Genomic DNA, 24,602 nt, shown 5'->3' on the forward strand with positions numbered 1-24,602 from the left:
TATAAATTTTAGATTCGCTCTGGATTCACCGTTCATTAATGTCTCTTACTTACATCTCTTCCCGCGACCTTTACGAGATCGTCGGTCCACCTAGTAGGATCCACTCCACTGGATGTCCACTGGATGCGGGCAGCGCAGGACCGTGCATTGTGGAAAACCTTGGAGGAGGCCTTTATCCAGCAGTGGACGTCATTTGGCTGAAACGAACGAACGAACGAACTTACATCTAGTAGTAAAGTTTCTGTTCATGATCCAAATTAAAAGACTTTAATTTGGTAATCATTTACCATCAGGTGGTCCGTCTGCTCGTTTGCCTCCTATCACATAAAAAAAAAAAAAAAAAATACTAATAAATAAAATATTGACATCAAAGTGCTTGCCATAGCTACCGGCGGCAGCATCAGCAGCGTTGGCAGCGGTGGCAGCGGCTCCGGGCCCCCGCCGGCTCCGTCGGCGGCCGCTAACACCGCGGGAGGCGGGGATCTGTCCCTGAACCTCCGTGGGGGCTCCCGCGGGACTTCAGCACCGTCATCGCCGGCCAAGTCCCGAGAATCCTTGTTGCAGCGCGTGCAGTCGCTCACTGGGGCTGCACGTGATCAGGGTGCCAATCTCTTAGGTAAGACTCTGATTAAGCCGAGTGTATGTGTATGTTTTAAAACGGCTGAGATTCTCCCGCGGGACTTCAGCACTGCCAATCTCTTAGGTAAGATTGTCTTATCAAGAGTACTAGACTTAAGCCGGGTATAGGTATAGGTGTATGTTTTGAAACGGCAGAGACTCTTTTGCCGTTGAACCTCCTCACCGTCATCACAGACTAAATGCTGAGCTGAGAGTCTTTCGCAGCGTGTGGTAATTATAGCAAAAAGAAGGTAATTCATAGGAGCTAGCTACGAACAGAATGTGGTAGTCGTAGTATACTAGGAGTATTCGTAGCAACTACGAATAGAACTGCTAGTATTTTAGGTAATTATTGCTGTATTGTCAAGTCTATAAGATCACATAGGTGCTATGTTTTAGAGATGTAGATCTCTTGCGCTCCCTGCTATTTCAGTCTATCTGAAAGCACTATTGCTATCTACCTGATTATACTCGTAGTACATACATAGTTGTATTTTATCTATCACGGAAAAACACCTAAATACATTCAGCCTTTGCAGCTGATTCGATTGTACCTACCAACTTAATTTCCTTTTTAATCAACGCTCACGTCTAAGGTCAATTACGTATTTGCTTTGTTTTCCGACCTCTTTTTCGTTTATCGTTCCTTTTATTTGTGAGTTGGGTCGATGTACGTATTTCCAAAAAAGTATTCAATATGTTCGCATCAGCACAGAAAACTTTGGTCAATTTGGGACTTGATGATTTATTGCTATAAATTGTAGATACCATTTCTTCTTAGGGAGTGTAACATCAGTGGCGTCTGTGGGCCGCGGCTACAACCGCGACCGCTGCGTGACGTTGCTGGTGGTGGACGACCAGAACACCGACTGGTCCAAGTACTTCAGAGGCCGCCGGTTGCCTGGAGAGTGGGACATTCGCGTCGAACAAGCTGAATTTAGGGTAAGTCTGATAAATAGAGACTTGTCTAGATAAATAAGCCTTCCCAACCCGTCTGGCCAGCATGGGAAGAGTATCCAATTCCTCATATTTTTGCCTTTGGTAAATTAGAGAGGGTCGTTCTTCTGTAGTGAGTGCAGATGATGAAATAGAGATTTGTGGGTCTAGTTCGATAGACTTTTCTTTCTCCAGTTATAATAAAAGTTCATCTAGACTATAGAGATTGAATGACTAGTTCGTGCCTTGGGTACTACGAATCCTTCTTCATTGGAATCCTTTTATGTAGCTTTAGAAATCTGAACACGTTTCGTTACTTCCATCTATCCCTTGCATATCGCAAAGGGACACTTAACCAGATTTATTTTGACTCAAATCTTGGATACTCAGTAAACCATCTTGTGTAGCTTTAGGTATTTATTTTTTGTTTGGAACAAGAGAGTTGTACACAATTTTATTCTGTACCTATACATATATTTTTTACGAAACGTACAATTCCTTATCAAAAGTACAAAACATTATTTTTCCTGAATCATGTTGTTTGAACTACTATTGCTTGGATAATGTAGCGCAAACAAAGCTGCGCTGTAGGAATCCATTTTATTATTCAACTTGAACTGGCTTTTGTGGTTTAGTATTTGCTGTCATTCCCTCGTCAGTAATGTTCAATGGTTACAGTAATAATATTTAAAGTAGGTAAATGAAGAGTATTTACTCTCGACTAAGCTTTGGATATTCGTAACCAAATTTCGTTTTACTAAGAAGTAAACATTTTCATCAAACTTGGATAACAAGAGAAAATATTTTCAATACATTCAATTCAATTCTACGAAAGACGAAAAACATATACCTAACAAGGAATAGAAAAGCCTCGATACCCCAAACATAATTTTCATTTTCCCTTCTTACTCTTTCTGGCGAGTTTCGGTATTTCGTATTCGTTGGTTATTTGACTTGTTATTTGTATTTGATGTAACATTTGAATATGTTGGAAATTTGCCCAATCCTATTTACATTTTAGGGCTAAGTTTATTGCTTAGGTTCCCACCTACTTACTATTATTTAAAAAAAAGAACAAATATTATTATGTTTAGGTAAATTGCTTTAGTGAAATATTTTCTCTTTTTGTGTCATCAAAGTCTTAATGTAAAGGACTGTAGATATGACATGAGTCTTACTCGTATGCCTCTTTTACTTAAGGCAATTTGTTTGATTTTAATTCTGAAAATTCTAGAAGAACCTACTTAGATGCAAACTGAACCGAACCACTCAAAAGAATCGTCTACATTTCTACATTCATTACTTGTTTGCCAGGAGCTAACAGTCACCGCCAACTCCGAAGGAGCGAACGTTTCTATGGCCGTGTACCGAGGTGGAACCAAAGTCACTCGCTGTTTCAAGTAAGTCCTACTGAATATTTAAGTCGATTTGGAATAGTTTGGAATTCGTTTATCTTGTATGCGTAATCTGTATTATGTATTGTGAAGAAGCGAGGAACTTTGTAAAAACGTGAAGTCATCTCTAGAATAGAGTGTGAGCATAATCTATTTAACTAAATAAAATAGAAGTTTTTAAAGTTGATATACACTTACTTATTTTAAGTAAACGAATCATGATCTATGAGGCTATTTGTAGGATTTATGAATGACGGAAAATACCTATTTAAACAGCTGTTAAAACGCCAGTTAAAATATATTTAACTCTGCAAGTTTAGTTACAGTTTCTACCATTAACAAACAATGGCATGCCAGGACATAATTAAAAAATAACCACAACATGTGACTGGTGTGTTATTCCTATGGTTAATTGGTAACAAATGTTTGATGGGGCAACACGCAAACAGTTGTAAAAACTTCCATATTCCTAGAACTATTCGGAGTAATTTGTGAAGTTAAAATTTAAATCTTTATTACATGTTTTGAATGGAAAGGTGAAATATGTTTAAAGGAGCGTTTAAATCTTCTAATGTTTTTATGTTCATAGTTCCTGCTGATTTTAAAAAAGATAACATTCATGCCATTATTAAAAATTACATTATATGTATACTATAGGAACTAGGTATACCTACTCAGAAAAGATATATTTTGTTTGAAGGCTTATTACAAGTCTGACCATTGTTTGCCAATTAAAGTGCACGATAGGTACCCTAACTTTATTATTTATGTTTTTTTAGGGTTCTGTAACACTTTATTTTAAATATTGGTAGACAATGTGTTATTTTGACCATAGACCTGAGTTCGTGCTGGTGAGACAAAACGTGCGGGATGCTGGTTCCGACCACCGAGCTCTTTTACTGGGGCTCAAATTTGGAGGCGTGCCATCCATCAATAGCCTCAACTCCATCTACCACTTCCAGGTAATCAAAAACCAACAGGTTTTTTAAATGGTAAACTCTCTAATTAGCTTCTTAATCAGTCTGACAAAATGATTCGCTTTACTTTCATTACTTTTAACTAGGAATATCATTGGCCTAAATATACAATATACAACCCTGTGGGACCCCCTCGGGTAACGCATTAAAACTGCAAAGGCTAGACAAATGACTGACATTATTAATAAGCTTGTTTGCTCTAGGACCGGCCCTGGGTATTTGGGCACCTGCTGCAGTTACAACGACGCTTGGGCAGAGAGAACTTCCCCCTTATCGAGCAGACCTACTACCACAATCACACCGACATGGTAAGTGAAAAGCATTATAATTGTAGAATTTATTTGGTAATTTATAAGTTATTTCGTCTGATTTTCTTAAGCTTCTAAGAACTCACACTTTGAATTATGGTTACTTATGAATGAAAAAGTTGCCCTTAAAATATGGAAATCTAATAAGTCGTCCAACTTCTCGTAACACGTTGTTAGTGATCAATACGTACCTTAATTTTCAGTTCTACAAAAATAATTCAATCTAGATTTTCGATTACAAAAATGATAGCATTTTATGGTTACCGTTTTCACCGTACATAAAATGAAATCATTATTTATTGAATGGCTATCAAGTTGGGCTATTAATTATGCAAACGTTCAGTTTGTTTCACAACATAAATATTCTACGACGAGCACCTAATTATCTTGAAACGAAAGAATTGTGGCTTTAAGTTTAGCAAAAACTTTAGTAATGTTTCAAGTTCTTGCGAGAGTATAATTTGGCTTGGGAGCAACTTTGCTATTCCTTTTATCGCAGGCAGTTACAGAACTTGGAATGTGGATATTACTTTTATTGCTGTTTAGATTCAAACAAAACTTCTATTTCTAACGATTTATTTAGCCTAATTTTATAATATCACTATGATTTGTTAATTTACAAAGATTTAACTTAATAATAAATAATATAAAAATAACGTTAAAATTAAGTTTGCCAGCGAAGACAAACAACAACAATTAAAAGCGTCCAAAAGAAAAATTACAAAGTAATTTAAATTCAAATTCGTTACTTTGAACTATAAATACACGTTTCGACACCATTCAAATCGTGCGTGTAAATATCACATATAGTTATATTAAATCTACAACTACTTCTAATCTCTACGTTCTTAGCATAGAGCTATGAGAGTTAATGAATATTTGGCTCAGTGTTGGCTGTTTCGAATTAGTAATGTTTGATGAACTTGCAATTTTTCGTGAGGACGTATCGAGATATACAAATGGTAGGTACTGCATGATTAACATTAATTCGGCTCGGAGTGTGGATCAGGTCATGGTGTCGTTGAAGTGTTGCGCCTGAAGACACCTGGTGAGTGCGGGTGCCCTGGAAAGTAAACCATCGATTGATAAGCACCAGCTACAGAACATCATTGGGCACGAGGCAACTTCAAAGGATGTTTACGCGTTGTCAGAATTATAAGAGTGGGCGTCTGTTACTCATCGGTGCTCGACATTGGCTTTATATGGAGTTCAATGTTTATTTATGACGAATAAGATGTATTTTATTACTTATAACGGGTGTTTTATCTTGTGTTAGTGGAATAGAAGTCACTATTCGCAGACAGATGATTACATAAGATATTTTTTATTTGGTAACATTCAGAAAGAAAAATTAAAGACATGGAAGAACAGGAATTCATACTATCCTACTGTATAAACAGTACAAGCGGTTTATTCTTAAGACCCTCGAAAAAGTTTAATTCATTCCATTAATTAGGACTGTTCCCACATTTATTTTATTACTAAAACTTTCAGCACGCTTCACTGAGCGTGACGACGCCATGTGTTCTAGACAGGGACGGACATAGGAGTTCCTAAATGGCCCGTGTGGAATGCGTGAAAGGGATAAAATATTTTAGTGCTTACCTTGTCCAGCGGCACCGTCGCTCTCGGTCGTGTAGACAGATGCCGTGTCGCTCGTAGCATTCGTCGTAGTTCGTCACGCACGTGTTTGGCGACTTTGTCTTGCGCCGTGTTACGTGCACCTGAAAAACACGCAGCGTGAGCACTTGCCACGTATGGGTGAACTAACACATGCCAGATACGTGACCGCATTAGAGCTTTACGCGTCTGTGTGGTTGTTTAATTGCGCGTTTTATGGTGTACCTACTTTTAAGAGCGTCCTTGATTACGTAAGGTGGACTAAAATCCAAGGAGACCAATTCTATTTTGGTTCAACTAAATCTCTATTCTTCACTGACTTAACTATGTTAAAGTGTTTTTCCTTACCTTGCAAGTACATCCCTGCTTGTATAGTAGTCGGAAACCTTTCCTTTGTCGTGGTGTGACTTCTCTCCACTTCTTGATGTACCCGCAAAGGTGTATGTGTGCTTGGAGCTGAACTATGCGACCTGGAATTACCACATTAAAGCCATCAATAAAAGTAAACGCACGACAAAGCTGATCAATAAATGCTGCCTAGACAGGTTATCGAACTTAAAAATCGATAATTACCAGTTGACGACATTGCTATTCAATCTATTGTCAAAATATTGACGATCGTCAGAAATTAATTCCGAATAGAACGTCAATTGGTTTGTTCTTGGGATTTGATATTCGCATCCATAATGAATGACTTGCGTTCTTCCGTTTTTAAATTCGCTGGTGTTTGCGAGAATAATCATGCTAATCTAGTGTACACTTTGGTCTAAAGGTATTCATGTCGTCGACAGAATGAATAGCTATTTCGGCGCTTTTCAAATGTCGGGCAGCCGACAGTGTGGCGTGAGGTGTATAGCGTGGACATTTATTCACCTGTGATGACGTAGGTCTCCCTAGGCTGGAGGGAGACCCCGCACAAAGAGCCCTCGGACGGGGTCAGGAGGCGGCCTGCCTTCAGCGCCATTTCAGCCTTTGGTGTAGCCTGGAAATCAATTATCTTGGTTATTGCGACACCCACCAAAATACAATCTTGCTTGACAACTAAATTCCGGTGGCCTTTGTTTGACGGGGCTTTGAAAATTCAATCTTTGTTCTTTTAATTTGATTTATTGTGGGCGGTGTTTTATTAAGATATCCTTTTTCATATTGTCAATTTCATAAAAACTGAACATGATGTACCTACTCGTAGTTTAGGAAAGCAGTTATTTGTTTATTAAACAATTGCCTAAATAAAAGCTCACTTTTGCTCCTAACGAGATTCGAACTCCGGAATGATACCACCAAGTCAAGTGGTCCTAGTGGTCAAAAGTGAACCTATCATACAGTAGGTTTAAAATTAAATCACTCAATATACTTAACAAATACTTACTTTGAATATATTTCGGATTTTAACTTTGTAGGAATCATAAAACATCGGTCCTCTGAAAGTTTTCTGAACTCTGCCGACGATTACTGAAAAAAAAGACAGTATAGATTTAACAACGTTCGTGACTTTAATATTGGTTGGTAGTTGGGTCATTGGGTGTTACTAAGATACGAAATCCTCATAAAATTGGGAATCAATATTTATAATCAATTTACAGATAGTGCTGAAAGCTATTTCCCCTGTTTTATTGCTAATGTATCATGATGTATTGAAAACATGAAAATAATAGATTCAGTAATAAAAGGTTAAACAGCTATTTATTTAAGGGCTTCTTATGGAGTCATGGAGACAGCCAATATGCAGTTAAATAATGTTTAACTTTACTTCGGTAATAATAATAATATACTGCTATCAAAAGAGGAATATTTGTGTTTCTTGAGCCTTTATTAATTTATAGTAGGTATAATATTTAAAGTCTATTGATCGATCACGACGCGACGACGTACAACGTAATTGCATGATAACCGTCATTATTAGTTATTACCACGACATTATCCAATGTATTTTGTCTATTTTACATACCTAATTTAAACAATATTAAGTTTTTGTGGCGTATCCTACGATGATTGCTATTTAATCAACGTTCCCATGATGATAATAAAGACATGGTAATATGACAAGCGTAGTAAGATGGCAGATATGTCGTGCTATGTTGCTCGAGTAAATTATAGTTATTTTCTCGTCTGGTGCAATAAATATCGGAATTTACTTTAAATAAGATTATATTGAGTCTGAAATGTGAAGGTGTGTGAATCGCTTAACTTGTCCTCATAGGTAGTCGTTTTTCTTGTATTTTGGTCACTCATTAATGCCTTTTTGTACAATTTACCTTCAGTAGGCTCTACCTTTTTGAGATTCTACAAATAACTAGTTATCTTCTTGTATTTGGCATTCACTAGCGGCTGTTATCTATCCCCTATATGTTTCATTTCCTTGCCTTATTCAAAACACGCTATTAATATGTTCGCATGTGAAACTTATCCCCATCGTAGTAGGTAAGCGAATTTCATGCCTACAACATTACAATGAAAGATATCTGACTCGGCTGTCTGACCACATTAGAGCAAGCGTGGGATAATTCCGGTAGACGTGGTATCAGTGGCATAAGATTATTACAGGCCAGTTATAACTTAGACTTGTAAGTTGTATGAATAAGTATACAAGGATACGACATAAGTTTATAAACGTGTGCCATGTACATTTTAAAGCAGAAGATTGTTTCAAAGTAGGCTGGATTAAACGGCAAATGTCGTTACTTCACACGGTTCTTATCATTTTACTGCATTACTCCGTTGCACAAAATGTAACGGGTATTTTGCTGCAGGTGTGAAAAAGTTATTTATGAAAGATAATCCCAAAAGCAAGCTGAGTACTTTATCCACAGGACTCTAGAGTAATATTAGAATCCGTAACGATTCGTATGCGAAAAGATTTACCTAGTTTAATAAAGGACCTACTTATAGGCTTATAAGATTAAGTAAGCCTATTTATTACATACTTCTCCATAACTATCTACTTAAGTAAAAACTGCAGTTACCTAAATAGCTCTCAATTCGTAAAACTTTCAAAAACAGATCACAGAACAGAAATTGTTTATTCCAAAGAAATATTTCACGCGGCAATAAACTCACCGAAATCACTGTTGCAGAAGTATGTCTGTGGGTGATCGAGCGATGCGCACGAGCACGCGTCGCCGTAGCGCCAGCTGGCGGCCACCAGGGCCAATGCGAACCACCTTGTCGCCATTGCAATTGTTTATATCTGGAAAACAAAATACACTTGATTTAATATAAGCCTTGTTAAAGACTGGATAGAGGATTTAGGAGTTACTTAAAACTACTTATGAAGAGATATTACAAAAAAAATAGAGATTTGGAAAGATTTAGTTTGGTGACCCACGAAAAGGCGTGTTAGCTTTTTTTTGTTCATAAGGATTATTTGAATCTTGAAGAGCTTTTGTTTATAATATCATAATAACCATGTGTTTGATAACAAAATGCGGAACGACGGAACCGTTTGCACGATTTGAACTCGCACTTGGTTAGTTTGAAATAATTTTAGCCAGTTTTATATCAACAAATTACTTTTATATGTAACGATGTGAAGCAATCTTGATTCAGAGCGTAATTTGGTTCACTAACCAGCGTGAACTTTCGCCCTAGTCCCTGAGGGATAGTTTACAGATTATTTTGTTCAGCGACCGTGCGATGTCTCACGTTATTGCTCCGAGATTTATCGCCTCGAAGTAATTCCTAAAATTGGACGAAAGTCCAACGGCCGACTTTATTTATTAGAGAGCTTTTTCGCTCGACGATATCTGTCAACAGACGCCCGAGATTTTTCTCGGGCGAGAGTTATGATGTTTTTATGTCTGGATGAAGTAAGGCTAAGATCAAATACGACCTTTTCAACAACACTCTATCTGGAGTTCAAAGTCAATCCACAAGGAAATCCTTAGTTGGCTCGTTGGAATAAGCAATTAATTTTACTATGTTAATGCAAATTGGTTACAATCTTAGTATAATAATGTAGAGTTAAAATATAAGATCGCGAATATATGTAGATAAACAAATTGAAGAATTCATGCGAATACCATTCAAATAATATAGTTATTGCTGACATAAAAATGATATGTTTACGATAGCGATAAATTAGTGAAGTCGTAATAGCAACTATTAACGCTAAAATATCTATAAAAATTCAAATTATCATTCGTTAGGCAATTTTTGTTTCAAATTCTTTTCCTACCTACGAGTTCTCCGAAAGCTATCGTCGGAAACAATGTCGTTAGTTTGGATTGTTGACCTAAATCCCAAATGGAAGGTAGAACTCGATATAGAGAAGGTACGAGTATGCCATCATTATTCCCCTTGAGTCCTCCGGGAGACTTCTGTTTGATGAGGATGGATGGTAGTCTAGGCGATTCTCTATCCAAGCTCTGTTTACTGTATTCGCAAGTTCTATTAAAATGCTTCGAACATTTACCATTTAAGACCTTGATAGTATTTGATATAATTGTCAATGATTGATTTGTTAATGTTATTGAGCCAATAATTATTGTGGCGCGTTCCTTGACAACTATATTCGGAACGAAAGTATTTTTGTGCACATATTATGAGTCCTCTTTAACCTAAATGTCGTAACAACTCGTCTCGAGTTCCAGAGAGCCCTGTGATAACTGCACCGCTTGCAAAAAGAAGAACACGAACGCTCCGAACCTCTAATGACCCTAATTGAAGGTATAATTTGATAATACGGGTATAATTTTGTAGCAAAACATTTGTATTTTTACCCTCGTCTCGGGTGCTTTAAATGCAGCAGGCATTACAAAGTTGTTGATTTATTGTGCAGTCAAACTTTGATCCATCACATCAATCATCCACTTATAAATTATTGCTAATTCTCATCTACGTACGACATAAGATTACGCAAGTATGTGGTTACTTAGGTATTCAGTGTTATTAAAAACCACTTGCCAATTCTATTTATCGTTTCTGAACCACAATGTACTCTCAATCATCCTATACAACTCTGCAAACGCCGTTAATCTTCGATGTTATTCTCGCCATGCAACAATTATGAACAGCAATTCAATTGATTGCCGCGAAAGTAGTTAGCGCGGGAACATTTTAATCAACTCAGTGTTGCCGCACTTTAAATTAATTAAGTTTGTTAGGAAACTCATCAATAGCCTAGGGCGTGTGGGGACACAGCGATGTAATCTATTTATCTATTAGCTCTGGGTAACCAAGAGATGATCCTCACGCCCTACTTAACTTGATAACCTTGTTTTTGTTCCGTAGACATTGTATTTTTTATATCAGACCAGCTACTGTGTTGTGAAACTTTGTTTTATACCTCTTGTTTATCTTACTAACTTGATTAAACTTTAGCTTTATCCTATTTTTTTTTACAAATAGGACAACTACATGCTTAAGTAATGAATTCATTTCAGTTCAACATTAAATAGCGTTAATGAAGATTGAGTAGAGTATGTAACACTTATAATTTTTTTGTAGGTAGGTGTACAAGATTTTTTTTAAGTCTTCCAAACAATATTACCCACATACCTGCGTTAATGCAAGAAGCATAAACGAAGAATAAAGTGTCCAAACACATCATTAACTCTCAGAAACGGCTTTCACGATGCGGGTCTGGAGTACATATCCATTCACGATGTATTAAATTCTACTGGGATCTTAAATTTGAGTGATAAATAGCATCTTTGGGGATGAACGCGATGTTAAATTGTAATAAATTTTGGAATGTAGGTATTTTTGGCATTCGTCCAAAAGCGAGGGAGTTTCAAACATTGAGTAACGTGAGGTGCAATGCCAACTTAACTGGTTGGCAAACAACAAAAAACAACAAGACTATGTCGAAAAATAACAGAAATTAGTAGGGGGTAAAAAATAGAGAACCAAATCGACGTGTCTATGATAAGTATTGACATTGGTTTTTATCAGGAAATCATGCATTTAAAATCGTGTCAATGCATTTAGAGTATAATCTCTTTAGAGCTCTAATAAGGCTAATACTTGACGCAACCTGACACGGGCAAAGTACTTTTTGAAGGACAGAAAAGTCCTGTCGAGGACAAAAGAATGGATGAGTGCTTGCTTTTGAAAGTGTCGGCGTTAATCCGCTTTGCTCGTGTTGTCTCACGTATAAGCCCCTATTCTTTTTAATTCAATGGAAGTCTAATTCTTTTCTAATCCATTAGGCACAATCAAAAGGTTTTTGTAACCCGAATGTAGATTACTTGTGTTGTTTGTTGAAGTTGTATGAGATTTTTTCAAATGTAGGTCTTAAAATTGTTTTTACCTCTAAACCAAAACAAAATCCTACAATCTTACGTAACAGCATGTGTTGTTAACTCGTTTATAATATCTGCGTCCCGTAACTTTGTAGCTAGTTTTATTTGATGTGAAACCGTACATCCATTATATTCGCTGAAACATAGTAAAGGGCTATTCACAACATACTTAGTTGAATTTTATTGCGACTCACTATATACGGACGTAGAGCTACGTCTGCAGCGTCACTGTAGTGCATTCAAAATTCACCGAAATAAGATCACGGGTTTGTATTCGCGATAGCTTTGTATAAAATCCATTGAAATTGCTCCGGTAACGAGACCCGATCGATATTCGGGTTATTTTTGTACGTTTATCATCGTGTGTTGGTCGTATATTTTTTGACAAAAGGTAAAAGATGTTATTAAAACTTTTATAGGACTATCTAAATTATATTCGCAGTTAGTCATTTCCATTATTTATGAATGTTACGCCCGTATTCACAAACGATGCTTGCTTAATTGAAGCAGAAAATGATTAGTTCGTGTGTCACCCTGTGCGTCCACGCGCACTGTGAGACCTCATAGTAATGTTTGTGAATACGGGCGTTAGTTTTCCACCGAGATTTCCAATAGGTGACACGGCTAACACAATAAGTTGTTATTTTTAATTCAGTTGTCGGAGAACAATAAGTCAACCATTAGCGTAGAGCGTAGGCGTAGCGTTTAGCCGAGCAAAATGCACTCCGTGAGTCTCCGTGTTAGATGTGGTAGGTATACCTACTTAATAATGGCTTCATTTTAATGGCTAAGCGGCAGGAAATTATTAGTTACTTTATAATAAACGTCTTTATTACTATGACTAGTATTTTCCCGCAACTCTAGTCGCGTTGACTTTAGATCGTCTCTAATATTGATTCCCTACTTTGGGTTCAATTATTCCCAGAATTTCAGTAGCCTATTTAGAATAAAGAAATTTAGAAAAGTCGTTTCAAGGATTACTTTGATAAAGAAACCTTTTAAATTATCTTTATAATTTAAGGGTTTTCAGTTTTAGTTTTCATTTTATACGTAAACTCATTTTCAATTAAAAACAAATTTTGAATTTAATTTTAAAAGATACCTTTGCACGAATATGACTTTGGAAATACTTAATTAAATAAAACCAATACATTCCATTGACTGTGCAAATTGATGCATTCTTTGGAGGAATTTAATTCTATTGTAAGTAAGCTGCTCAAAGTTCCAGACTGTTGCGCAGCTGATCGATGCACTGGCGAGACTGATGGCTTTTCCTTATATTGTTTGGAAAACAACTAAGGCTGAGTTGCACCACCTAACTTTAACCGTAGCTATAACGATAACCGGTGCTTTTTGTATGGAGTTTGATAGATTTTTGACGTTTGTTAAAGATAAATAAGATGGTGCAGCAACCCAGCCTAAGTCTTGGTATTTGCGTGCGAGATCTCTACTAGGTACGTGAATATACAACGAGAAAGTTTAAAAAACTATTGCAGTTAAAGGGTTAATTTGTAGGTTCACTACTACAATGAATGAAGTCATAGTTACTTGTGGAATAAAAAGTCTTTATTTATTGTTATTTGCAAATAAGAACTTATAAAGAAGGTTGCAACTAAGAAACCTCGTCAGAAGCTTTCGCTTCTCCGTTCTACAATTACATTAGCTTTTAATTGTATGAAGAAACGTTTTTCTCATAAGAGTCATAAGGGAAATGGTTGTAGTTAAGCTTATTCTTGAAGGAGCATTTAATTAATATTTCCTTTGAAATAGACCTATTAATATCCGTTCAGAAAAATAATCATGCAAAGTAAAACTATTATGGGTATCGGAAACACCAAGCCCACAAATTTTCCCGTGGCAATACATCATCGGTGAGTGACGTAAAAATAATAACATTTTCATTTGGAAGGTCACTAGACTATTAAATAAGTTATAAATAATGATGAAAAGCTAGTAAATTAAGTCACTATTTTTTATGGCGTTATAAATTAAAAAGGCACATAAAGTTAATGACCGCTTTTACACTTTAACATTAGATTAGAAACTTTACGTTAATGTAATTGAAGTTGTGTGTTTCGGTTATTTAGTAACCTATCTAAAAGGACAATGACCAAAAATGTATGGAGTGTGGTCCAAATGTCCACCACTAACGAGACCTATGTAGTAAAATAGTCTACTAAATACTGATTCATTATAACTAAACCGCAATCAAAAATATGCTGTCAGTAAAAAGTTATGACTGAATGAAAAGTCTGTTTTTTACCTTTTCATCCGAAAAATGTTCTTGATATCATTCTATCCATTGCACATTTTGGACTAATCTACACATGTTATGTTATGTCGCATGTGGCGCGGGGTTATAGACGAACTTTATTAAATATTATACTAGCTGTGCCTACGACTTTGTACGCGTGAGAATTGTTAGAATAATGTTTCCCATTTTTACAACATTTGTCTTTACTGCTCAGCCCCTATTGGTTGTTGGGTGATGTTATTTATCTTAAAACCATCCTTGATAAATGGGCTATCCATAACATAAAGAATTTTTCAAATCGAACCAGTAGTTCCTGAGATTAGCGCGTAAACTACTACATTTTTTCAAACAGTCATTACTTTTTACTGACAGCTTATTTTTTTTTCGTCCCATACTGAAAGTTAATCTCTATTTAATGGACTATAAGCCAATATAGGTCTCATTGGTGGTGGACATTTGGACCACTTTTGGTCATTGTCCTTTATATCTATTCTAGCTAAATTGAATTCGTGCTTCCTTCATAGCCACGTGACTTAGAGGGACTTAGTTTAAAGTGCAACGTCATTAAAGGGTTTGGAACACTATTAAGTTGACGTACCCGAAAAGCTCCGCAAAGGACCGTTCATCCCCACAACGTGCGTTCAATTACTTGCCTGAACATTTCGCGAGCCTTTTGTATCCCTTACTGCACAATAACGGAGTAATCCAATGTTGTTATTGCTTTTTGGATAAAAATCACAATGCGGAAAGTTTACGGGTGCATTCCCATACTCGCCTGGTGCAACAATACGTCGTTTGTCAGGGTTCGTCGAGAAACCAAAGGCAAATGTTGACATTGGCATAATGTGCTTAACGAGGTTTAACACAAGCGATAAAGTTTCGAAATCAATGGTTGACCGTGAGGAGTCGATGCAGGTCGTGGCCCCCGGTGGTCTGAATTCAATTGATATACATACTTTTTGGAGGAACGCGCGCTGATTCATTTATAGCTTATATTCAATAGACTTCTAGAGCCTGGGATAATTACTGTATGCAAGTAAACTTACATAATTTTGTTTGTTTAAACAACAGTAATGACCAGGCAAGGAAATATGACCTACAGTTAATCATAATAGGCGATCATTATATTCTATTTGGTGATGTCATGATTTGGCCGCCAGGTGTGTAGCTTATGCATAATTTTATGATATCATTATTTATTTTTGCCCGCTTTTACGTATTAAGCAGTTACTGTGTATGATTTAACTATTCAAAACATATTTGCAGTGTACAAGAATTATCTTTATTAAAAAATAAAAACTATTTTGAACTTTAAATAATAGGATGAAGTATAAAATGTGTTCAAGAAGAACCTGCACCTTGTAGTTCTAACGTTAACGTCTTAGTTGTTACCGTAAAGTGAACGGTTTATTGAGGTATTGTTAGATTAATTGAAACACGTCTCCTCACGGATCTTCTGGACAATAAATGAACAGTTACGTCAAAATGCTTGGCACAAGAAATACAAAGAAGAAGGCTGTTGTACGAAATTCATACATCAAATGGTTTATCAAAATGATTGACCAAATACTGCTACAAAGCTTTTATTAATCTAATTATAAGGTATAAATCTTCACAAATATCAAATTTTTCTTTTATTTCATAGACAACCTAAGATGATGAAGTTCGTATCAAAGATTCAACCAAGGTGCAATAAATAACTAATAATTCATTGGCGGTCGCTGTTTTCAATAAACAATTTGCGACAATTTCAATGTCACAAGCGCAGACACGTCGTTACGTTACAGTTATAACAGTTAATCTAATTACTAGACCGCGTTCCGTATTACGCAATTACCGTGATGTTAATAGCGTAGTTAGTTAATTATCTTTTCGGTCACAGACTCATCGGCCCCGTAAATCAACGGCTAATAAGCACCTGCCTGGATCCTACGAATCCCGACGAAAATACCGATAAATTCCAGGAATCATTCCAAGCCGATTCTATTTTTTCTTATTTAACCAAAAAATACAAGTAGAAAAGCTGTATTAACTGGTTAGAATGGTAGGTATGTATTCAATTTTCTCTCATCTCACCTTAAGTAGAGAACGACATTCAAATTTCAGTAAGCTGTAGTTTCTTTGTAGATTCTATTACCTACCCAACTCTCTATAGCCGCTCTTTTAATATCTCAACCTGAATTTTTGATAAAAGCGTTTTCAAAAGCGTTTCATTTCGAATTTTTAATAGAATTTCTGTTTATTCAAAATTGAATTTCACAATATTCAATTAAGTGTGTTCAAAACTGGCAATATTTAGATACTTTAAACTTTAAAAGAAGCAGAAACACGTCCTAAAATAAATACGTCAGCGTTCTCCGGGAATGCATTCGATCCGAGATACAAAACATGAACTCAAGACGGCCATTCTCAGATTAGCTAGTTTTTACGTGTCCGGGCTGTTAAATCCTTTAAAATGACAAATTAGAGACATGCAAGTATTTTTATATGTTACTTAACAACCCTATCCAGTTGTGCATAAAATCATAGGCCTCTATTTTAAGTATGAGTGGCTAAATTAATTTCATGAACCTCTGTTCTATAATTACCGTGACGCGTCCGCACACCGACTTAATGTTAAATGTTGGCTGTAATTTGTATGTCGTATAGATTTGATTTACCCCATTCAACGTTTTAAAGAGTTTATAAGATTGTCTTATGCTTGGCAAAATATCTATTCTGTAAATAATTATAATTAAAAAACAGCTTGTCCGAGCTAAAGTCCTAATTACCGTTACTTTTTCTGTTCGTGGTCATGCTAGCCTAAATAATAGTATTTGACTCATCATTATCGCGCGCGGCGCTAGCCCTTAGTTAGTGCCTTGACCTGTTAGCAAGTGGATGTCTATTGCGTTGGCGTAACCGTCGATGAATTGCGTAAGAGTATAATTACCATATCTTTGGTTTTCAATTTTTCTAATTACCATGTCCTTATTTTTGTACTAGATTTATAAAGGTAGATCCACGTTGTTAGTTTCAATAGAAACATTACTTTGGCATCCGTACATTGTAGTAAGACAGTATTTGCATACCCTGCAGATTTTGGAAATTTTGAAGAAAAACTATCGTTTTATAATTTCCATGTACTAATTACCATATATTTATAATCACCGTTGTATGAAATTATTACCTACAAATTGCACTCACGATTGAATAAGTATGATGATAAAATATGAAAAAATACCTAGACTTTCGCATAACATCTTTACGGACTTTTCTTCCAATCTGACATCAAAATTTTGAAAAGCTTTAGTTAGAGTTACCTCGAAATAGATTCGATTTCATGACGAATGTTCAGCTTCAGTTGCTGCATGGTTGTTGGATTATAGAGTATATTTTAACTCTTAAGGTAACCCCACAAAAAGAAGTTAGCTGGAGTGTAATCGGGGCTTCCTGATGGCCAGGAGATGTCACCCCTGCGTGAAACATGACTCGTACCAGATATTTATTTTACTATTAATATCATTAATATTAGCATGTTAAATCATTAATTAATATTAATATACCATTAAAATCTATCCATATTACCTTCGCCCTAAGAAGAGGAGATTGTCCAATAGTAACACTTACCTGGCGTGAACACATTAAGAACAAAAGGGAACAAATGAACAGACAATGGGCCTTTTCAAGGCGAGAGTGTATAGGCACTTTGTAACATCCTAGACTGCATCCTACCTGCCTTGTTATGCATAGAAAAAACTTCGTGATATGCAATGGATACTGGGCAGAAGAAGCTTGGAGAACAAACTATTTACAAATGCATCCTAAGACCCATGTAGACATATGGCATCGACCCAGCCTCGCAAATGTAGAAATACTTTAACGTTTTCAAAATAAAGTATTAAAAATCTTGAGCTGTGCACCTTGGTTTACAAAGTCCACTGAAGTGATACCAAACGTCAAAGAGGAAATATATTTGCTGCATCCCTTCTAAATTCTGAGAACTCTAAAGCGAATAGCATCAATCTGAAAACGTATTGTAAAAGAATTGAGGTGACAAATCATGGGATGTGCAGAGCTGGAACTGTCATTATTACAAATTCAATCCAATCTGATAATGGCTGATGGCTGATCGCAGATAGAATCAAAAGAGGAAAAAACACTAATATCATTAATTAATTTTTCGATTTATATGCTTATCCGAAAAGAGAAATTTGTGAGACCTGATCCATTATCTGTACCCATCGTTTGTACCACATTTAAAGCAAATAAATGATGATTCAGATTCTGATTCAGCTAAATGCTCTCATTTGAAATGTGACACGTAGCCCCTTCTTGCTGAAACCAAGTGTTCCTGTTATAGCCTCGATTCTTGCAGTATACTGAAAATATCTTGATTCAATAAATAATAGAAATTAGTGTTTTTCTTTTTAAAAAGGGTTATTAAGAGTACCTACAGCGTTTTTTATGACGCTATACAGGGTGGAAACGATAAGTGATCTCACTCGATTATTTGTAAACTATACAAGATATCGAAAAACTGGTTACTGATCTTGAAAGTACTTGACGAGTTCTTTCAAACAGTACTAATAATAGGTTACAGAATAAACTGGAACTATCCGAAAATTCAATGTTTCCAGCTTCCATACATTTGGTAAAGTTACATAATATTAAAAACTACACAAGATATCGCAAAACTAGTTACTGATCCTAAAAGTGCTTCACGAGCTCTATCCAACGGTATCAACAATAGCTTACAAAATAAATTGGATCTATCCAAAAATTCAATGTTTCCATCTTCCATACATTTAGTACTATCACAGTCATGGCACTCATCTCTTGATAATATTATAGCAAGTAAAGCCTAAAACTTATGTTTACCACAAATAATTTCAAATAAGATGCAAGTTACGAGTTTATTTAACCGACTTTTTAAGTTTATTATTTAACAAAAAAAAATGACACTTCTAATATTGTGTGGTTGGCATACATTTAGTATGGAAGCTGGAAACATTGAATTTTCGGATAGTTCCAGTTTATTCTGCAACCTATTATTGGTACCATTTGAAAGAGCTCGTGAAGCACTTTCAGAATCAGTAACCAGTTTTTCAATACCTTGTATAGTTTAGAAATAATCGAGTGAGATCACTTATCGTTTCCGCCCTGTATATTTGTGTACAAGTTTATCAATGCAAGATGCTGTTTTGTTTGTTATTTTACATATCTTTTCTAATTACCGTTAGATTAAGTATTAGCCTTATCTAATTACCGTGACCATAAAATTTTTGGATCTCATTTACGCGAAAACCGCTTTGAATAATTTGACGCCTTTACGATTGTTAAATTCGTACTTTTCAGGTGTTTTATATTTAAATGCGTTTAAGTCAATTAAGCCAAATTTCAAAAATGATATGGTAATTAGGCTGAGAACGCCTAATCGCGAGAATGACCGAAGAATTCTCTGAAAGAGTTGTAAGTATGACAATGTACAGCATCTGTCCATGTGTCGGATCTCATTATTCGCTAACGACTCGACGCCGGCCTCCGCGGCGTCAATAAAAACGACACGAAGCATAAATCCATCGGCCAATCCTTTACTAAACTCGTGACACTTCAATTATACTAGTAAACATGTCAATCAATCTCGCCACTTTGGACTATCCATCATCCTATTGAAATGTTGTCCATCAGAGATGGCTAAGATGATATACGCCGCAGACCCCAGCTTGGACACAATCGACGTTGGGATTTAGCAAGTGTATTGTTATTAACATTACTGCAGTACATAAATTGCAAACTAACTTATTTAAACTAAAAATTTCACAAGTCACCTTCAGCTATTTAGAATTTATTTTTTAACTCACAGCTTAAAATTAGTTTAGAAGCTTTACGTCCAAGTATGGCAATTTTATTCAAGAATGCTCGAAAAACCCGTCGTTTTCTGTAAAAATAAACCGGTCGGCTTTCCTGCGACTTTTAATTAAAGTTTGAAAGTGCAGTTGCAGTAAATTAAAACATACTGAACATAACTAACTCCCTTGGTGGTATTCGTAGATATGATACATCACCGTGTAATAATGTTACCGCATGACAGTGAAGTTTCGATTACGACTTGAATAGAGTCTTAATTTCATCCAATTTCGATTCGGGATGTTGATATCTCAGTTGGTATGATACAAATTAATGTAATCCACTGTGGTATTCAAACGGATTAATATGAATTCCCGGTACAGAGATTTCATTTAAATTATGGGCTTTGGAATAAACAGCGAATAAACGAAGGTATTTTATGCGTAAATGAAAGGGAGCGTTAATTGCTAATTCCTTTATTAACTGGCGAAAGCCGTTTGTAATTTTACGTTTCTGCATCACAGTTCACGCGTAAAGCCTGCGATGTAAAGAAGGATAAAGTATTCGAAATTTACCTAATCGTGAAGGCGTATTTAGCGTTAAGCGTCAATAGCTTTATGTATACAGATCGAAACGTTTAAAATGTCAACAGCCTTCTATAGAATGACGGCTCGTTGTAAAACGAGCATAAGCCACAAAATCGAGCATCAGGGTTAGAGTGCCATTCTCATTTGATGTATGGACCTTTTGTTAACTTTTGAATCCTGTTGAGTGAATATGTCGACACGCCGACAGGCGCCTGCCCCGGCATGCCTCGACGTTTTGTTTGCGTTATTATTTATTTATTTTCACTGATGATAAATGGAATGGCGAAATGCAAAAATGCATCGCGCTAAAATATTAATGACTTTAAAATGAGGCGTAAAATCTTCTGAATTATGCGGTGAGTGTTAAATGTTTTTTGAACGTCTGACGTGTTATGTCATCGGATTTTTTTTTAAAGTTCAAGATGTTCGAAGTTTGTTTGTATTTCACTGACATCTCATGACTAATAAGTACGTTCGGTTTACTTTACGATCCTTCCAGTGAAAAATAAGCATGCCTGTTAAACTTTTTGTGAAGACGTGTTTTGATTTCTATCATCTTGAGTCGGATAAAGAACTGACGACTTAACAAATCACGAGAATAATAAAATGTGCGGTTATTCGCGTTATGTTTGTTCAGTAGTTACGTAATCGTTGTAACACCTATCGTGAAGTACTTGTATTTGTCTAGAGTTTAATACGGACGTCCTTGTCGTTTCTAGTTTGTCAACAAAAATACCAGCACAATCGCCAATTGAAGCCAGTTGTCAGTGATGGTAATGCGGCCCACACTGCATGCAAGAAACTGGAATTGCTCTACAAACGGGTTACTTATTAGGTGCCCACTCTCGAACAAATGAAAGTCCTACTGTGCTTGTAATATTCAATTTGGCGACGCCGGGGAGATAATAGTTATGAGTCATAACTATTATCTCTGTCATAACTTATGACATTACCGGAACAAAAATAAATATGTAAATAAGACTAGCCGAGTAAAGAAAAAGTTATTTTTAGTTTGCATCTGGATTATTATTTTGTGTCGTGATAAAAAATCATTGTTTAGCTGTCAGTTTGATCAAAGTTAATAGAGACAGGTTAAACTTCGATCAGATAGTACGCATTACATAATTAACCAAATCACGCAACGTAATGTTGTCAGCGTTTTTACAAAGTTAAGCACCTTAATTAAGTTATTATGCTTACAGTCATTAATAGTTGAAGTTAAGGTGCTTAAAATTTTACAAATATGGTTTGCAGCTGTTTCGTGATAAAGTGACATTATTGCAGTAGGTACATTGAATGGTAGTCTAGAGAGAGTATACGGGTTCGGTTTGATCTATATCGAGCACGTCTCACAAAGGTCAAGTTCTCACATGCGAACAAGAACCCTTGTGTTGTGGTACACCTCCGCACGCGTGTCTCCATTGTATCAGGCACAAAGCCCAAAATTGGACAAAGAACCACTTCTGGTACCGCTACCAGCAATTGTGTGGAATCGTGAAACAATCACAAGCGTTCAATACTTTGTATGAAATATGCACGATGTCAATTTTTTAAGAATGACCTCCTATAAAAATCTTGGAAGAATTAAAATTCCAATAGTTTGTTCAGTACATAGGCGCTTTCCAAGGCACTTATACACGTCCCAAATATAGCTTGCTCTACCACCACTTCGAGACAACATATGGGCTGGTGTTGAGAAGAAGTGTAATTAGTATACTACTTCGTTAGCATGTATCAAAGGTACTACTCACTATTTGATAACGAGTTACTAGCATTAAGTCTTGTTAATTCAATAAAATCTATGCATTATTGCTTCTTAGGTTAGATGTTATCGAGATTCAGCTATTTATTGAGAGGCGCTATCAATAATCACCAATAAAAATCTGTACCTGTTCAAGAATGCCACGATGCTGTTTTATATCCGAACGAACAAACTGTTTGTTTGCTTTTAAGTGGTTTGTAATTGTAGTGTAGGCGGAGGCGGAGATGTTAGTTCTCGCTTACGTTTTTATGTCCATATCTATATTTGTTTACTCGGCTAAGTATATGCTCTCGTAGGCAGCTTACAATGCCTCTATCCCTTTCGGACCCGCGCTTAAACTAGAAAGAAATTTGTAATTTTGAACATGTATTTTAGGTAATTTGGAGCCGCAGATTACGAATCTGCTATAATTTTCCCGATTTTCCGCCGCCATCTTGGAAAATTCCTATACCAACAATTGTATCAAACTGGGCCCTTCACTTCCTACGTACAATTGTGAGGGTCAAAATTGTAAGGGTTTTGGAAATTTTATCAAAGGCATGTATTCCGAAAAACGTATTTATAACCAGTAAAAAATAAACAGGTTTAATTTATATACCAGTATTTGCCATTTAATATTGATTTGTGGGCAAAACCATCTGTTCCATGACCTCAACAGTAAATATAGCGCTCGAAATATTCCTATGGAGTTTTAATATCTCCTAGATCATGAACAGCATCTCCTGGAAGATGTTGACGATTGAAGGGCTTCATCTGCCATGCTGCTTGCATATTCAGAGGTATTTATCGTCATGAATGTCTGAGCCTTCATCAGCAGAAGAGGAGTAGTTCATCTGAAGTAGTCGAAACTAGCTTTTGTCGTTGTCATAGCTCTTATCCCCAGGTGCATAGAGCATCTCTGCGATAGTAGCGTCGTTGAAAATCGGAAACATGGTGCGGAAACCATGAAAAATTAATAATTATGAGAAACTTAAAATACGCATAAGGTATTGTAGGGCCCACGTCGATACAATTGTGTCAGTAAAGTTCGTTAAGCTGTTACGCCAAAGCCTTTGCTCACAAGTAGTCACTGTTATCACAAAAAGATGCTATTTTTAACTATTTGTCTAATCAATAACTTGTATATTACTACAATTACAAAATAAAACCATAGTAGGCACTTTCTTTCGCCAAGTCGGGGAGCGCAATCAGTCATGAACTGTACAGGTTGTAACCTGCTCACCAACTGCGCTTCGGCCAAAATTTGCACGGGAGGTGAAAGAACGCATCCCGCACAATCGTACGATACTCAGCCCATCCACTTCCGATGTAAAACTAATGAGATAATCTCGATTTTGTAACCCGCACAATTGTATTGGAGCGGTCCGAAAGGGCTATGGCCACTAAGCACATTTAACAACACTCGTATCAACGTTTTACAACACATCAACCTTTATAGGAAGCAGTTTACAATTTGTTGGATGTTGGCACGGATATACAGATTATTTTGTTTCTTTATATCCCCAGTTTCCGCTCTTATCGCGTCATAACTTTTATCTTAATCATAATTCTAGGAATTCAAACATTATTTACTTTTTGGCCCTTTGAGCCGGATTATTAGCTTTACAGTAATAACATTGGCATTAAATCGTGTTTCTAAAACATTTAATATTTCGTAGGAAATTGAATTTTCCGAGTTGTAGGTGAGGGGTCACAAGTGTTGAATCAACACTTGAGCCGCCGCGGGCGTGAAGTGCGAATCGGCTCGCTGGCGCCCCCGCCGGTGCTACAGCAAACATTTAACACTTCTAATCTCACCGTCATCCAGAAATGCAAACATAAATTACTTGCACGGGGACGGAGAGTTCATTTTCATGCAAACGTAATTTTGCCTAATCTGCTATCCATTTTCGTACGAATACGGAAGAATAAAATGGAAATTTTATTCTCGCTTCCAGCCATTACTTTTATAATACACTCTGCAATAACTAAATTATCTAACTCTGATAGTAAAATCAAGTTTCATCGCGATTTACTATTCGAGATTTCAGTTAGTTCTGCTAGTTCGTTAACATTGTTAATCGTTCTCGAATGAC

The 24,602-nt window shown here is 36.2% G+C and overlaps 2 protein-coding genes across 3 annotated transcripts in view; one reads left to right on the top strand and one right to left on the bottom strand.

The window, feature by feature from the left end:
* LOC135071363 (synapsin) overlaps positions 1-24,602 on the top strand; it is a 75,890-nt gene that overhangs the window by 4,559 nt on the left and 46,729 nt on the right. Inside the window, exons 5-9 of the mRNA XM_063965153.1 lie at positions 386-616; positions 1,400-1,560; positions 2,869-2,954; positions 3,784-3,910; positions 4,129-4,233. Coding sequence (XP_063821223.1) covers positions 386-616; positions 1,400-1,560; positions 2,869-2,954; positions 3,784-3,910; positions 4,129-4,233 — 710 coding nt within the window. The remainder of the gene's footprint in view (positions 1-385; positions 617-1,399; positions 1,561-2,868; positions 2,955-3,783; positions 3,911-4,128; positions 4,234-24,602) is intronic.
* Positions 4,793-24,602, bottom strand: part of LOC135088651 (tissue inhibitor of metalloproteinase) — a 50,810-nt gene continuing 31,000 nt past the window's right edge. For both annotated transcript variants that reach the window (XM_063983578.1, XM_063983579.1), the window contains 6 exons: positions 8,911-9,040; positions 7,223-7,305; positions 6,727-6,835; positions 6,202-6,323; positions 5,839-5,957; positions 4,793-5,296 (listed from right to left, as the gene is read on the bottom strand). In XM_063983578.1, the coding sequence (XP_063839648.1) occupies positions 5,239-5,296; positions 5,839-5,957; positions 6,202-6,323; positions 6,727-6,835; positions 7,223-7,305; positions 8,911-9,025 (606 nt within the window). In that variant the 5' untranslated portion in view covers positions 9,026-9,040 and the 3' untranslated portion in view covers positions 4,793-5,238. The remainder of the gene's footprint in view (positions 5,297-5,838; positions 5,958-6,201; positions 6,324-6,726; positions 6,836-7,222; positions 7,306-8,910; positions 9,041-24,602) is intronic.

This window comes from Ostrinia nubilalis, chromosome 4 (assembly GCF_963855985.1).
Source record: "Ostrinia nubilalis chromosome 4, ilOstNubi1.1, whole genome shotgun sequence".
NCBI classification, from domain to species: domain Eukaryota; kingdom Metazoa; phylum Arthropoda; class Insecta; order Lepidoptera; family Crambidae; genus Ostrinia; species Ostrinia nubilalis.